Source organism: Prionailurus viverrinus, chromosome B1 (assembly GCF_022837055.1).
Source record: "Prionailurus viverrinus isolate Anna chromosome B1, UM_Priviv_1.0, whole genome shotgun sequence".
Lineage (NCBI taxonomy): Eukaryota > Metazoa > Chordata > Mammalia > Carnivora > Felidae > Prionailurus > Prionailurus viverrinus.
The window spans coordinates 60286555-60301091 of record NC_062564.1 but is presented as its reverse complement, the minus strand read 5'-3'; the positions used below and the strand labels follow the sequence as shown (position 1 = coordinate 60301091).

General features: G+C 36.4%; 1 protein-coding gene and 1 non-coding gene across 4 annotated transcripts in view; both read right to left on the bottom strand.

Annotated features, from left to right (window-relative positions):
* Positions 1–5042: 5042 nt before the first annotated feature.
* LOC125165065 (U6 spliceosomal RNA) lies at positions 5043–5144 on the bottom strand. Its single transcript, XR_007151954.1, has one exon. It is a non-coding gene; the product is annotated as a U6 spliceosomal RNA (small nuclear RNA).
* Positions 5145–6180: 1036 nt separating this feature from the next.
* The window catches only part of LOC125164137 (probable ATP-dependent RNA helicase DDX60), a 107062-nt gene continuing 98705 nt past the window's right edge, over positions 6181–14537 (bottom strand). For all 3 annotated transcript variants that reach the window (XM_047856645.1, XM_047856647.1, XM_047856646.1), the window contains 2 exons: positions 10131–10193; positions 6181–6915 (listed from right to left, as the gene is read on the bottom strand). In XM_047856645.1, coding sequence (XP_047712601.1) covers positions 6816–6915; positions 10131–10193 — 163 coding nt within the window. In that variant the 3' untranslated portion in view covers positions 6181–6815. The remainder of the gene's footprint in view (positions 6916–10130; positions 10194–14537) is intronic.

Genomic DNA, 14537 nt, shown 5'->3' with positions numbered 1-14537 from the left:
AAGTTATGAAGAGGTGAACATTTCCCTTAACCCAGTTACTGATTCAAGTAAAAATTACAGACCCAAACATTTCCCAAGATGTCCGTATCTTCCTTTCTTTTAATAAAAATCCAAGACAGGGTAGCCCCATTCCTCCCAGGTCTTCCTTTTTGCAACAAAAACACCTAGACATAACACAAAAAACAAGAATAGGAAACTTGAGACTTGAGAAATGACATGACAATGAGTTCCCTGAGTTTTCTTGTTGTCTCTTTTCTATTCAAAGGAGATGAGGAGGGGCTAATCACCACTGCACTTCACCCTCTCCAGGTGTCATTGGGCTTCTAACTGCCCTCTGACCTAGTGTCAATAAGAATAAATAAGGCAGTGTGTGAGATGGAGCTGATCAGAACCCTGCCTTCACCCCCTTCCCTGGTGTGTGTGTATCAGGGAGCCGGGGGTGCTGAATCTCTACCCTCAACCCACATTAGTAAGAAGGAATTAATTGGGGCAAGAGAGAACTAATCACCTCTGTCTACAAACATTTCCCGTGACAGCTGAGCTTCCATCCTCACCCTAAAACAACAGAACAGTGTGAATCAGCCCTGTTTCTCTTCTCCCTGGTATCAACATGGCCCAGCGGGAAGCTCAGTATACACCCCCATTCAAAGGTAAGGAACAAGACCATGAAGGCACAGTTCCACTTTTACCAGGAAGACGTCACAACGACTGCTGCCAGGGAAGCTGAACTTCAACAATGTTGCTACCTGCATGGAGGCAATGTCAGCTTGTGCTCCTTTAGCTAGAGTGATGCCAACAGGTCTAAAAGAAAGCTGAACCCCCACCCACCTCATCATGCTCTACACTTCAACTCATCGTCTAAAAAAGATTAAACAGGATCTAGAGTCTCATAGCAAATTATATAAAATGTCCAAATGTCCAAAGGATACAATAAAAAATCATTGATCATATCAATAATTAGGGAAATCAAAACTTGAATGAGAAAAAAACACTGATGCCAATACCAAAGTAAAGCTGATGTTGAAATTAAGTGACAAGGATTTTAAAGCATCTGTCATTAAAATTTTCCAACAAGCAAATGCACATCCTCTTGAAACAAATAAAAAATGGAAAATCCCAACAGAGACATAGAAGTTACAAAAAATGAAATGGGAATTATAGAATGGAAAAATTCAATAAAAGAAACTTTTAAAAATTGCTGGATGAGTTTAATGGTAGAGCAGAGATGACATATGATGGAATCAGTGAACTTTACAACAGATAAATAGAATTTATGAATCTGGGGGCGCCTGGGTGGCGCAGTCGGTTAAGCGTCCGACTTCAGCCAGGTCACGATCTCGCGGTCCGTGAGTTCGAGCCCTGCGTCAGGCTCTGGGCTGATGGCTCAGAGCCTGGAGCCTGTTTCCGATTCTGTGTCTCCTTCTCTCTCTGCCCCTCCCCCGTTCATGCTCTGTCTCTCTCTGTCCCAAAAATAAATAAACGTTGAAAAAAAAAATTTTTTTTTAAATAAAAAAAAAAAAAAGAATTTATGAATCTGAAAAACAAAAAGAAAGTAGTCTGAAAAAAAAATGAACAGAGTTTTAGGGACCTGTGAAGCAATGCAAAAAAGTTAACATTCATATAATTGGAGTCTCAAAGGAGAGGAAACCTGGGTAGGGCTGAGAATATACTCAAAGAAATAATGGCTGAAACCTTCCCAAATTTAGAGAAAGGGTATACCTACAGAGTGAAAAACGTAAGTGGACCCTAAATTTTAAAAAACATGCAAAGAAAACACCATAATTAAATTCCTAAAAACTAAAGACAAAGAAAAAAAATCTTGAAAGCAAACAGAAAGAAACAACACATAACCAATAGCAGAATACCAATTCAAATTACACTGGGTTTCTCATCTGAAACCATGAAGGCCAGAAGTGGCACACTTTTCAAGAACTGACAATTTTAAAAACCTGCCAATCATAAATTCTACATCTAGTGAAGATATTTTTTAGAAATGAGGAGAAAATAAAAACTGTCCACTGAAGCAAAATTAAGATAATTTTCACTAGCAAATCTATCCTTCAAGAATGGGTAAAGGAAGAGGCACCTGGGTGGCTCAGTCGGTTAAGTGTCTGACTTTGGCTCAGGTCATGATCTCACAGTTCATGAGTTCAAATCCCACATCAGGCTCTGTGCTCTCCACACAGAGCTTGAAGCCTGCTTTGAGTTCTGTGTCTCCCTCTCTCTCTGCCCCTCTGCATGCTCATGCATGTTCTCTCTCAAAAATAAACATTAAAAAAATTAGAAAAAGAAAAGAATGGTAAAGAAAGTCTTTTTTAAACAGAAAGGAAAGGATTATAAAAGAAAGCCTGCACCTTCAAAAAAGAAAAAAATAAAATCAGAATGGGTAAAAATAGAGTTAAATATAATAATTCTTCTCATGAGATTCTTACATCATATTTAATGATTAAAACAGAAATTTTAACATTCTGATGTGGTGCTCGATGTATGTAGACAAACATCTAAGATAGCTATATTCAAAAAGGAGGAAGACTAAAAGGGATCTAGGTAAAAGTAGCATAGTAAAATTTGATACCAGTAGACTGTGATAAGTCATCCACGTATATTGCAACCGCTAAGAAAATTGTGCAAAGTGATATACTCAAAACCACTATAAGTAAATCAATATGGAATCCAAAGATTTTTAGGTAATTCACAGGAAGGAAAAAAAAAAGAGAGAAACAGAACAAGAAACAGAGGAAATATAAATATTAATAGCAGCTTTACTTCTAATAGCCAAAAGCTGGAAACAACCCAAATGTCCTTCAGTGGGTTAAATGGTTAAACAAACTGGTACAACCAACCATACTATGGAATACTATTCAGCAATGAAAAGGAACACACTATCGACACATGTAACAACCTGGATTAATCTCAAGGTAATTATGCTGAGTGAAAAAAGCCAATCTCAAAAGGTTACGTTGTAAGATTCCACTTCTACAGGTCTTGAAATACAAAAATTATGGAATTAGAGAACAGTTGGAGGTTGGTGGAGGTTACAGTTGGGGGCAGGAGTGTGGAATTAGATGGGACTCAGGGAGAAGCAGGAGGGAGTTGAGAGGGGAGTGGTTTTGATTATAAAAGAGCAGGAAGATTCCTTTTGGTAACGGAAGTGTTCTGTATCTCGCTGTAATGCTGGTCACACAAAACTACACATGCAATAAAACTGCTTAGAACTAAATACACAGGAATGAGTGCATGTAAAACTGATGTAATCTGAATAATGGGTTATATTTATATCAGTTTCCTAATTTTGATATTGTACTATAATTATGCAAAATGTTACCATTTAGGAAACTAGGTAAAGGCTGCATAGGATCTCTCTGTATTATTTCTTTTTTTATTGAGATATAATTGACACAATATATTAGTATACCTAAATGTTTTGGTATTTGTATATTTTGTGTGTATTTGTATATTTGTGAAATGATCACAATAAATCTAGTTAACATCCATCACCATACATAATTACAAATTTCTTTCTTGTGATGAGAACTTTTAAGATTTACTCTCTTGGCAACTTTCAAATATACAATATAGCATTATTAACTATAATCGCCATGCTTTACATTATATCCTATGATTTATTTTTTTTAATGTTTATTTATTTTTGGAGAGACAGAGCGTGAGCAGGGGAGGAGCAGAGAGAGGGAGGCAGACACAGAGTCTGAAGCAAGCTCCAGGCTCCAAGCTGTCAGCACAGAGCCTGACACAAGGATCAAACTCACAAACTGCAAGATCATGACCTGAGCTGAAGTCAGATGCCTAACCAACTGAGCCACCCAGGCACCCCTATCCTATAACTTACTTATTCTACAAGTGAAAGTTTGTAACTTTTTACCCCCTTTACCCATTTTACCCACCCCACCTCCCACTTCTGGTAACAACCAATCTCTTCACTGCTATGAGTTCAATTTTTGTTTTATTTTATAGATTCAACGTATAAGTGAGATCATATGGTCTTTGTTTTTCTCCGACTTATTTGACTTAGCATAATGACTGACCTGAAGTTCCATCCGTGTTGTGGCCAATGACAAAATCTCATTCATTTTTATAGCTGAATAATATTCATATATATATCTCACATTTTTACTTATCCATCAACGGACACTTAGATTCCATCCATGTCTTGGTTATTGTAAATAATGCTTCAGTGAACATCAGAGTGCATATATCTTCTTCAGTTAGCATTTTCATTTCCTTCAGATAAATGTTCAGAAATGAGATTCCTGGGTCATATGGTAGTTCTATTTTTTATTTTGTGAGGGACTCCCATAGTATTTTCCACAGTGGCTGCACCATTCCCAAAATAGTGCACAGGGGTTCCTTATTCTCCACATCTGCCAACACTTGAATAACCATTTTCCCAGACATGAGGTGATACCTCTTGTAGTTTTGATTTGCATTTCCCTGCTGATAAGTGATGTTTAGCATCTTCTCATGTGTCTGTTGACCATCTGTATGTGTTCTTTGGATAAATGTCTATTCAGGTCATCTGCCCATTTTAATTGGATTATTTGGAGGGTTTTGGGTGTTGAGTTGCATGAATTCCTTATACATTTTGGATATTAACCCCTTACCTGATTTATCCTTTGCAAATATTTTTTCTTCATTGGCATGTTGCCTTTTTATTTTGTTGATGGTCTACATTGCTGTGCAGAAGCTTTTTAACTTTATATAGTCCCACCTGTTTATTTTGCTTTTGTTGCCTTTGCTCTTGGTGTCAAATCCAAAATATCATTGTCAATATCAATGTTGTCAAGGAACTCGCCTAGTTTTCTTCAAGGATTTTTATGGGTTCATCTTATTGTTATGTCTTTACTCCATTTTGAATTAATTTTTGTGTATGGTGTCAGATATTGGTCCAGTTTCATTCTTTGGCATGATGCTGTCCATTTTTCCCAGCAACATTTATTGTAGAGATATTCCCTTCACCATTGTCTATTCTTGGCTCCTTTGTCATAAATGAATTAACCATATATGCACAGGTATATACATATATTTTTAATATGGAATAGTTCACAAATTTGCATGTTATCCAGGAGCATGTGCTAATCTTCTCTGTATCCTTCCTGTTTCAGTGTATGTGCTGCTGAAGTGAGCATGGTATATTATTTCCAGCATTTGCATCTTTTTCTCAACATAAAAATTTTTACAAGTGGCTCTTCCAGAAGACCCTTTATAGACCTAATGCCAATATGTTTTCCTCTCATGGGATAAAAATGGGAATAAATTACGGTGGTAATAATGATTCTCCAGTAAATCTTATCAGGGTGTCTATACATATTTCTCAGAAAGAAAAATTTCACATTATCACAAGAAATGGAACATAAAATGTTTTCAGAGTTCCTATATAAATTCTCTTTTCAAAAGTTGCTCCACGTTACTTTTTAGAGTTATTGCTAAAAGTCAAAAAGGAAGCAAAGGAAGCTGACCATTAGACCTACCTTAAAGGGGTTAGGTATAACTTCCTCTTTTACTAGAATGCCAGTTTATAGGAAATAATCTTAGTCTATCCCTAAAACTTAGGGAGCCAGTTTGGTTCAGTCATGGAAAAAAAATCTTCATGTATTCATCAGACTTATGAAACCACAAGTGAGAGGTGGAAACCAATGTGACAATTTATTAATATTGTGTATCAGTGTTTCTAGGAGAGATCAGTAGTGGTCTACTGACCATTGAGTGGTCAATAGAAACGGCTTTGGTTCCTATGTATGTTGGTGTCCAGAAATTGTTACATTGCAAGTTTTAAATAATGTGAATGGGTCTAAACCAAGGAAACTAGAGACCCCTAACATGGCACATGCAATAATGGGACATGTCCAGGTAACAGAGTATTCTTTTATCTCCAGACAAAATGAAGCACAGGTGTTTTTCTAAACCAATGTAATATATGTATAAATAATTTCATACAAAAGATCATCTTCAGTAAGACATCTGGATAGAAGGAGAGAACAGACCTTTTGCTCTGAGGATAAAATACTCAAGTTTAGGGTCTAAAATAGTTTCTAAAACTGTGATCTGAGGCTTAAGGCTAGGAAGTGAAAGTGATTATATGTGAACTATTTATTATATACAAAATGTATATGTGTGTGCAAATAGTTTGAAAGATGCATAGACTTAACACAAAGAGACCAATGGTAAGTTGACTACACCCATTTTATTTCTTTGTGGTTTTTCAGTCATTTATATACAATTAAAATCAAGCCAAATCACAAGCTAAGTTTGTTTTAAAACATCACAGGATTCATGCCAGAACTCTCATTTATATTTTTTAAAAAAGTAGTTCAAGTTTACTACAAGCCACCATTTTAAAGACCATATATATAAGTCATGTAATCACATTTAAATTAATTAAAGAAAATATATTTCAACTTCAGTGTACTGTAGTAGCTTATTCTAGCCTTAATAGACTTTTATAAACTATGACATTGAGGCAAAAAATGTTGAGAACGTAATATTTGTTTAGGCCTCACAGAGTAAAAATTGTTCTTCAGTCACAAACAAAATGTACGCATTTTCTCAATCAATCCACAAACTAGCTGAAACATAGGCATTATTATTCAACTATATAAAGAAGCCAAGAGTCAAAGACATTAAATAACTTTTCCAAGGGTACTCATGAAAGACATGCCGAGTTTGATTGTAATTCTGACTCCAAATTGTTACTTCCACTTCATTATATATGTATTTATGACCAAAAATATGAGGATCACAAAATATGACTTGAAAAATGCTCACGGAAATATTTTAAGTGATCTGGATAGTCTTTGTTTTTAAACTTGGTTAAGTTTTTCAAAAAAGGTTTCACTCAATTGTTCAAATGCTAAGACCACATTGTCATCTTCATTTTCACATAGTTCACGCAAGGAAACACTGTAAATGGAAATACACAGCATTTTAGTGAGAGTCAGTACTATAAGAAGGACTTTCTCCATGTGGGAAGAATTAAGAAAATCCCATTACATGATGAAATGTTAGAAAAATATGAAGAATGATGATAAAAAACATGTTTATCTTAAAAAAAAACTTGAATGGAAAAAATAACAAAATAAAGATAACAAAACAGTTCCCGTACAGTTCCTCTTCACGTCAATTACCAAGAGGATTTTAAAGGCCAACAAATTTCATGTAAACCTATCCCTCTTCCCTTCAAAAGCAACAACACAAATTCCCCTCCTTTCTCCATACACCTCTTTAGAGGCTATCTTGTGATTTTTTTTTTTTGGCTACCGTGTCCAATATATACTGAAACCCACAAGTAACTACCGCTAAGAAGGGCAAAATATTACTTCCTTTACCTAGATATGTAAGAAAATTAAAAAGAAAAAAATAATGGTCTTCCAGAGATATTTATGTTCTAATCCTCAGAAATCTAGGACCATGTTAGTTTACATGGCAATGGAGAATTAAGGTTGCAGATGGAATTGAAGTTGCTGATCAGGTGACTTTGAGATAGAAAAATTATTCTGGATTTTCTGGGTTAGCCCATTATAGTCTCAAAGGTTCTTGTAAGCGGGAGAGGGAGGCAAGAGAGAGCTCATCTCAATGTAAGACTTTCCCCACCATTGCTGGCTTTGAAGAGGGAAGGGGACCATGATAAAAATAATGCCAGCAGCCTCTGGAGCCCGGAAAAGACAATAGAGCAGATTGTCCTAAAACCTCCAGAAAGAAATGAGCTTTGCCAACATCTTGATTTTAACCCAGTTAGACCCATTTTGGATTTCAGGCTTCCAGAACTGTAAGATAATAAATTTGTGCTGGTTTAAACCACTAAATTTGTGGTAATTTGTTATAGCAGCAATAAGAAATGAATATGCAGGTGAAAAGAAAGGAGAGAGGAAATCCACAAATGAACCGTGCAGCTGCAGTGATAAAGTACTGAACACAATCAGGATCTTTTTATCAACCTATTGTAATTCCTATTACCTTGGTTTCACTAGAGTTCCAGAATTTTTCCTAGTGTCTTCATTGACCTACTACAAATGATGACCAGATCTGTATCTGTAACACTGAATTTCCTCCTAGTTACAGACCTATAATTATGACACCGACCATTTCCTCTTGAATGATTTCCCACAGATATTATGTGACATATATAAATTCTAACTCACTATTTTTGGTTCTTATTCCTCCTCCAACCTCATCCTCACTTTTATGTTTCTTATGTATCATTAACTAAAATAGAAACCTTGTTATCTTCACCAACTACATGGCCTTTATTGACAGTTTCTTTGAATACTATCTCATAAATACTTCTCTAATCATCATTAGTTCTATTTCCTTAATTCAGACCCACACCCACTCTCACCTGCATGGCTGTTATAGCCTTTGAGTTTCTGCCACATATATAAGCCATACACATCTCTGTCACACATATAAACCATAGACCCATATCATACTCATGTCTATGCACTGTCTACACATTATTCAAAATATTAAGCCCAAACTCCATAATATGAGAATTAAGACCCTTCTCAAGGTATCCAAATTGTCTTTAAAGCTCCTTTAAGCAACTCAGCATCTTCCCCCATCCCTATCACAACTCCCATATTCCCCATGCCACTATAGTGAGATCGAAGCCAATACCTGACATATCAGGCCCTTTCTCATTTCTGTACTTTGAAAACACTATTTCCTCCACCCCCTTAATACACCTTAAGACTTAGTGAAAAAAATTACTTCATTTGAAAATCTTTCTCTGAATCCAAGGTCAAGTTAGTTGCCCCCTTATCTGTCACCCTAGCACTTATTACCTTTTTAATATCTACAAGTAAGTTTCCTCACACTACACTGTAAGATTATGTTTAAAGAAGGGATAGATTTAATGATTATCTGTATCTTAAATGCTTAAACATATTCCTCAAATCAGTAATGTTTCAATAATTTTTAAAGAAAAAAATGAATGATATTTCTAGGATCAGATTTTGAGACAGCTCCAAAGTCTCTGGAGTTTCTTGAGATGCTCTTGAATAACTATGAGCTACTCAAGAAATACACTACATAGAGATACCCAAGAAACTAGAGCAGTTCCCTCTGCTCTAGCATCCTCATAGTTTCATTCTCTGTATAAAACATCCAAACAGGTCTGACTAGTCTTGTATCAAAAAAATAAAAAAAAAACAATGACCTCATTAGCAACAACTTCATGAAGATGAAGAGATTCATGGCAAATTACATGTATTCATATATGTGAAGAAATATAATTTTTAAAGCAAGTGATAGAAAAGGGAAAACCCATAAAGTATTAAGGTACATGCAGAACAGAGGCTTTAGGAAGATGTATATTTAACCAGGAAATACATGATGGGCTTAAGGATGGATCTTCTAATAGAGCCTTAGGATGGGGGTATCCATATAAAGTTTGGAATTGTTTGGGTCCCCACAGAGCTCTGTTAAAGATGAAAACAGGAAGCCAATATGAGAGATTAGTGTCAGATGAAGCCTGGGCAAAACACTGTATAAAGCAAGAGAATCCAGAATATGTAAATTGATATATAACCAGGGACCAATGGAGCCCTAAGGGGCCCTGTGAAGTATCATGTATCTGACAAACACTGGTTATGAAAACAGAATACTAGCATCTAGGAATTCCTGAGGTTTTGGAATATCATCCTATTATGCAGTGCCTGAGGCTAGGGTTCTGGTCTGAATTAAACCTTATGTCAAATGGGCTTTGGAATTAATTCTATTATAGAACCAGTGCAACAGGGTGTTGAAGAGAAGCTCTGCAAATTGTTTGGGGAATTGAAAGGCATGACATCTAAGAAGCTCAGTGTCACTTCTAAGTATAAGGTCAACAGGGGTGCCTGGGTGGCTCAGTCAGTTAAGGATCTGACTCTTGATTTCAGCTCAGATGGCGATCTCATGGTTCATGAGTCTGAGCCCTGCATGGGCTCTGCACTGACAATGCAAAGCCTGCTTGGGATTCTCTCTCTCCTTCTCTCTCTGCTCCTCCCCTACTCATGCTCAAGCACTCTCTCTCTCAAATTAAATAAATTTAAAAAAAAAGTATGAGGTCAACAAACTCAATTTAATTACCATTAAAATTTTGGAAAATATGAAATCAATACTTAAAGTATATAACATACCTGATAGATCGAATGGTGAGTGCAAAATCTTTCAACAACTCATAAGCAGTTCCTTCATTCATCCTAAACAAAATATCATTTTGAAAATTAATAGTATAAAAACATTAAAGAACTTATTTGATACTGAAATTTTGGCTTTGTCAATAAGAGATTACTTTCATCTGTCAAGACATGTTTATTAGAATGCCACAATCCTAAAGGATAATTCAATCAACAGGAGTGATAATTATGAATTCAAATATCACAAGTACAATACACATAGGAGACTGACCATTTCAGGAGAAAACCAAAGTAGGAAAGTTAAGCTCAGAAGAGTGAATGGGGGCTGCAGAATCAAAAGGGAAGAATCAGACTATTTACTAATGTCACAACTACTTTTATTCATGACAATGAGTCATATTTTTAAAAATATTTAAATATTTAAAAATATTTTTAAAAATGACCAGAAATACATCCGAGGGGGAAGAAGGCAGCAGGGTAGGAAGACCCGAAGCCTGCTTCATCCCATGAATACACCTAGATAACTATCAAAACATCCTAAATACACCAGAATAAACCTGAAGACTGACAAAACAAATTCCACAACTAAAGGTAGACAAGAGGCCACATCAAAAAAGGTAAGAAGCACAGAGACATGGTTTGGGAGAGAAACATACTGTGGCTGCTGCAATGGGGAGGGAGCCACAGGCATGGAGAAGGGCAAGAGACAGACTAGCACATAGGGGATTGTACAAGGAGATGTTTCCCCATACCAACTGGCTTGGAAAAAGAGATGGTCCAAATTTCATGAGTTCTTACAACCAGCAGGGCCTAAATAAAGCCTGAAGTTTTTTAAAGGTCAGTAGGTGTGGCTCAGATAGAGCCCAAAAGCATCGAGGCTGCTCTTGGAGAGAAGACAGGGCAAACAGCCCACAGATGCACAGCATGAAAAGAACTACCTGAAGAGTGGCTGCGGCACACAGTGGGGAGGTTATTTGCTCTTCTCAGAGTATGTTTCAGAGAGGCAGTGTTCACAAGAGACCCCTCTGGGAACAAAGAAACTGGCCAGCATAATTTCCTCCCCCATCCCTCAGCATACGCACAGGGCCACCTGCAGGAACCAGCACCATGCTAACAGCTGACAATTGCTACCTAACTTGCTCACACCAAGCCTCATTCCCACACACACTCTGTTGGAACCACCCTTCCCAGTCATTCTTGCCTCAGTCCCAGTGCTGCAGGTACCCTCCCAAAGAAAACCAGCCCAAACCTGTGCCTATACCATGTCTACCAACATAGGAGCTCTTCTACATAAGGCCATTACCGTAAAAAACAGGGGAAGTAGCTGAGTTTCCTAACATAGAGCAGGCACAGAGACTTAGACAAAATGAGAAGAGAGAGGAATTTGTCCCAAATTAAAGAACAGGACAAGGCCATGGCCTTGAAACAGATATAAGTAACATGTCTGATAGAGAATTTAAAGAAATGATCCTAAAGATACCCATTGGACTTAAGAATGGAAGACGTGAGTGAGAACCTTAACACAGAGATAAGTTATAATATATCAGAGATAAAGGGCTCAATAAACAAAAACACAAACATGCATGATGGAATGAACAGCAGGATGGAAGAAGCAGAGGAACAAATTAATGACCTAGAAAACACAGTGTTAGGGGCGCCTGGGTGGCGCAGTCGGTTGAGCGTCCGACTTCAGCCAGGTCACGATCTCGCGGTCCGTGAGTTCGAGCCCCGCGTCGGGCTCTGGGCTGATGGCTCAGAGCCTGGAGCCTGTTTCCGATTCTGTGTCTCCCTGTCTCTCTGCCCCTCCCCCGTTCATGCTCTGTCTCTCTCTGTCCCAAAAATAAATAAATGTTGAAAAAAAAAATTAAAAAAAAAAAAAGAAAACACAGTATTAGAAAGTAATCAAGCTGAACAAAAGAAAAAAAAAGAATTATGCAAAACAAGAACAGACTTGGGGAACTCAGTGACTCTATAAAACATAAAAACATTCATATTATAGAAGTCCCAGGAGAAAGAAAAGGAGACAAATGATTTATTTAAAGAAATAATAGCTGAAAACCTCCCTAATCAGGGGAATTAAATAGATATCCAGATCCAAGAGGCACAAAGAACTCCCAACAAAATCAACAAAAGCAGATAAACACCAAGACACAACTAAAATGGCAAAATATAGTGATAAGGAAAACAATTTAAAAGCAGCAAAACAAGACAGTTACATACAAGGGAAATCCCATTAGGCTATCAGTGTCTTTTTCAGCAGAAACTTTCCAAGCAAGAAGGGAGTGGCATGATATATTCAAAATGCTGAATAGGAAAAATCTGTAGTCAAGGATACTCTATCCAGCAAGTCTATCATTCAAAATAGAAGAAGAAATAAAGAGTTTCCTAGACAAAAACTAAAGCAGTTCATGACCATTAAACCAGCCCTCCAAGAAATATTAAAGAGGATGCTAAGGAAAAATGAAACACCAAAATTGACAGTATGAAGGTGGGAAACACAAAATCAGTATAAATGAATCTTTTTTGTAAAATACCAGCCAAAGAACTCACAAAATTAAAGTACGAAAATAAGACACCATGTACCTAAAACATGGGGAGGAGAGGAGTAAAGAATGGGTTCAAATTAACTGACCGTCTACTTAAGATAGATGGCTATATTCAGAAGATATAACCTAATGGTAACCAAAAATCAAAACCACTAATTAATATGCAAATAATAAAGAGAAAGAAAGCCAAATATATCACTAAAGAAATCCATCAAATCATGAAAAAGAAAATGACAAGAAAGAACCAGAGAAAATTTTCAGAAAGAACCACAAAACAAGTAATACAATATCAATAAATATATATCTATCAATAATTACACTGAATGTAAATGGACTAAATACTTGAATCAATGACACAGGGTGACAGAATGGATTTTTCTTAGAAAAAGACTCATCTATACACTGCTTATAAGAGCATTTTTAGTCCTGAAGATACCTGCAGATTGAAAGTGAGAAGATGGACATTTATCATACAAATGAATATCAAAAGAAAGCCAGAGTAGCAATACTTATAATGAATAAACTCAACTTTAAAACAAAGACTGAGCCTGTTTCCGATTCTGTGTCTCCCTCTCTCTCTGCCCCTCGCCCGTTCATGCTCTGTCTCTCTCTGTCCCAAAAATAAATAAACGCTGAAAAAAAAATTAAAAAAAAAAAGGGAGCGCCTGGGTGGCACAGTCGGTTGAGCGTCCGACTTCAGCCAGGTCACGATCTCGCGGTCCGTGAGTTCAAGCCCCGCGTCAGGCTCTGGGCTGATGGCTCAGAGCCTGGAGCCTGTTTCCCATTCTGTGTCTCCCTCTCTCTCTGCCCCTCCCCCGTTCATGCTCTGTCTCTCTCTGTCCCAAAAATAAATAAACGTTGAAAAAAAATTAAAACAAAGACTGTAACAAGAAGTAAAGCACCCAAATACATAAAACAGTTAATAATGAACATAAAGGAATTAATTGATAACAACACAATAAGAGTAGGGGGCATTAACACACCCACTTACATCAATGGACAGATCAACTAAACAGAAAATTGGCAAGGAAATAATGGCTTTGAATTACGCACTGGATCAGCTGAACTTAACAGATATATCTAGAACATTCTATCCTAAAACATCAGAATACACATTCCTTTCAAGTACACATGGAACATTCTGGAGAATAGATCATGTATTAGGCCATAAAACAAGCCTCAACTAATTAAAAAAAGATTAAATCGTACCATACATCTTTTCTGACCTCAATGTTATGAAACTAGAAATAAACCACAAGAAAAAATTTGCAATGACCGCAAAGAGATGGAGGTTAAGTAACATACTACTACACACTGAATGTGTCAAATAGGAAATCAAAGAAGAAATAAAAAATACATGGAAACAAATGAAAATGAAAATACAAAGGTCTAAAACCTTTGGGATGCAGCTAAAGCAGTCCTAAGAGGGAAGTTTATAGAAAAACAGGCCTACTCAAGAAGAAAGAAAAATCTAAATAAAAAACCCAAAAAACAAAAAACTAATCTTACACTCAAGGGAGTTAAAAAAAAAAAAAGAACAATAAGCAAAACCTAAAGCCAGCAGAAGGAAGGATATAATAAAGATTAGAGCATAAATAGATGATATAGAAACTAAAAAAAAAAAAAAATAGGTCGATGAAATCAGAAGCTGGGTCTTTGAAAAAGACTTATCAAAAAAAGGAGAAAGGACACAACTGATAAAAATCACAAATGAGCGGGGAGAAATAAAAACCAACACTAACAAAAATACAAATAATTATAACAGTATATTATGAAAAACTATATGCCAGCAAATTAGACAACCTAGAGGAAATGAATAAATTCCTAGAAACATGAAACCTACCAAAACCAAAACAGGAAG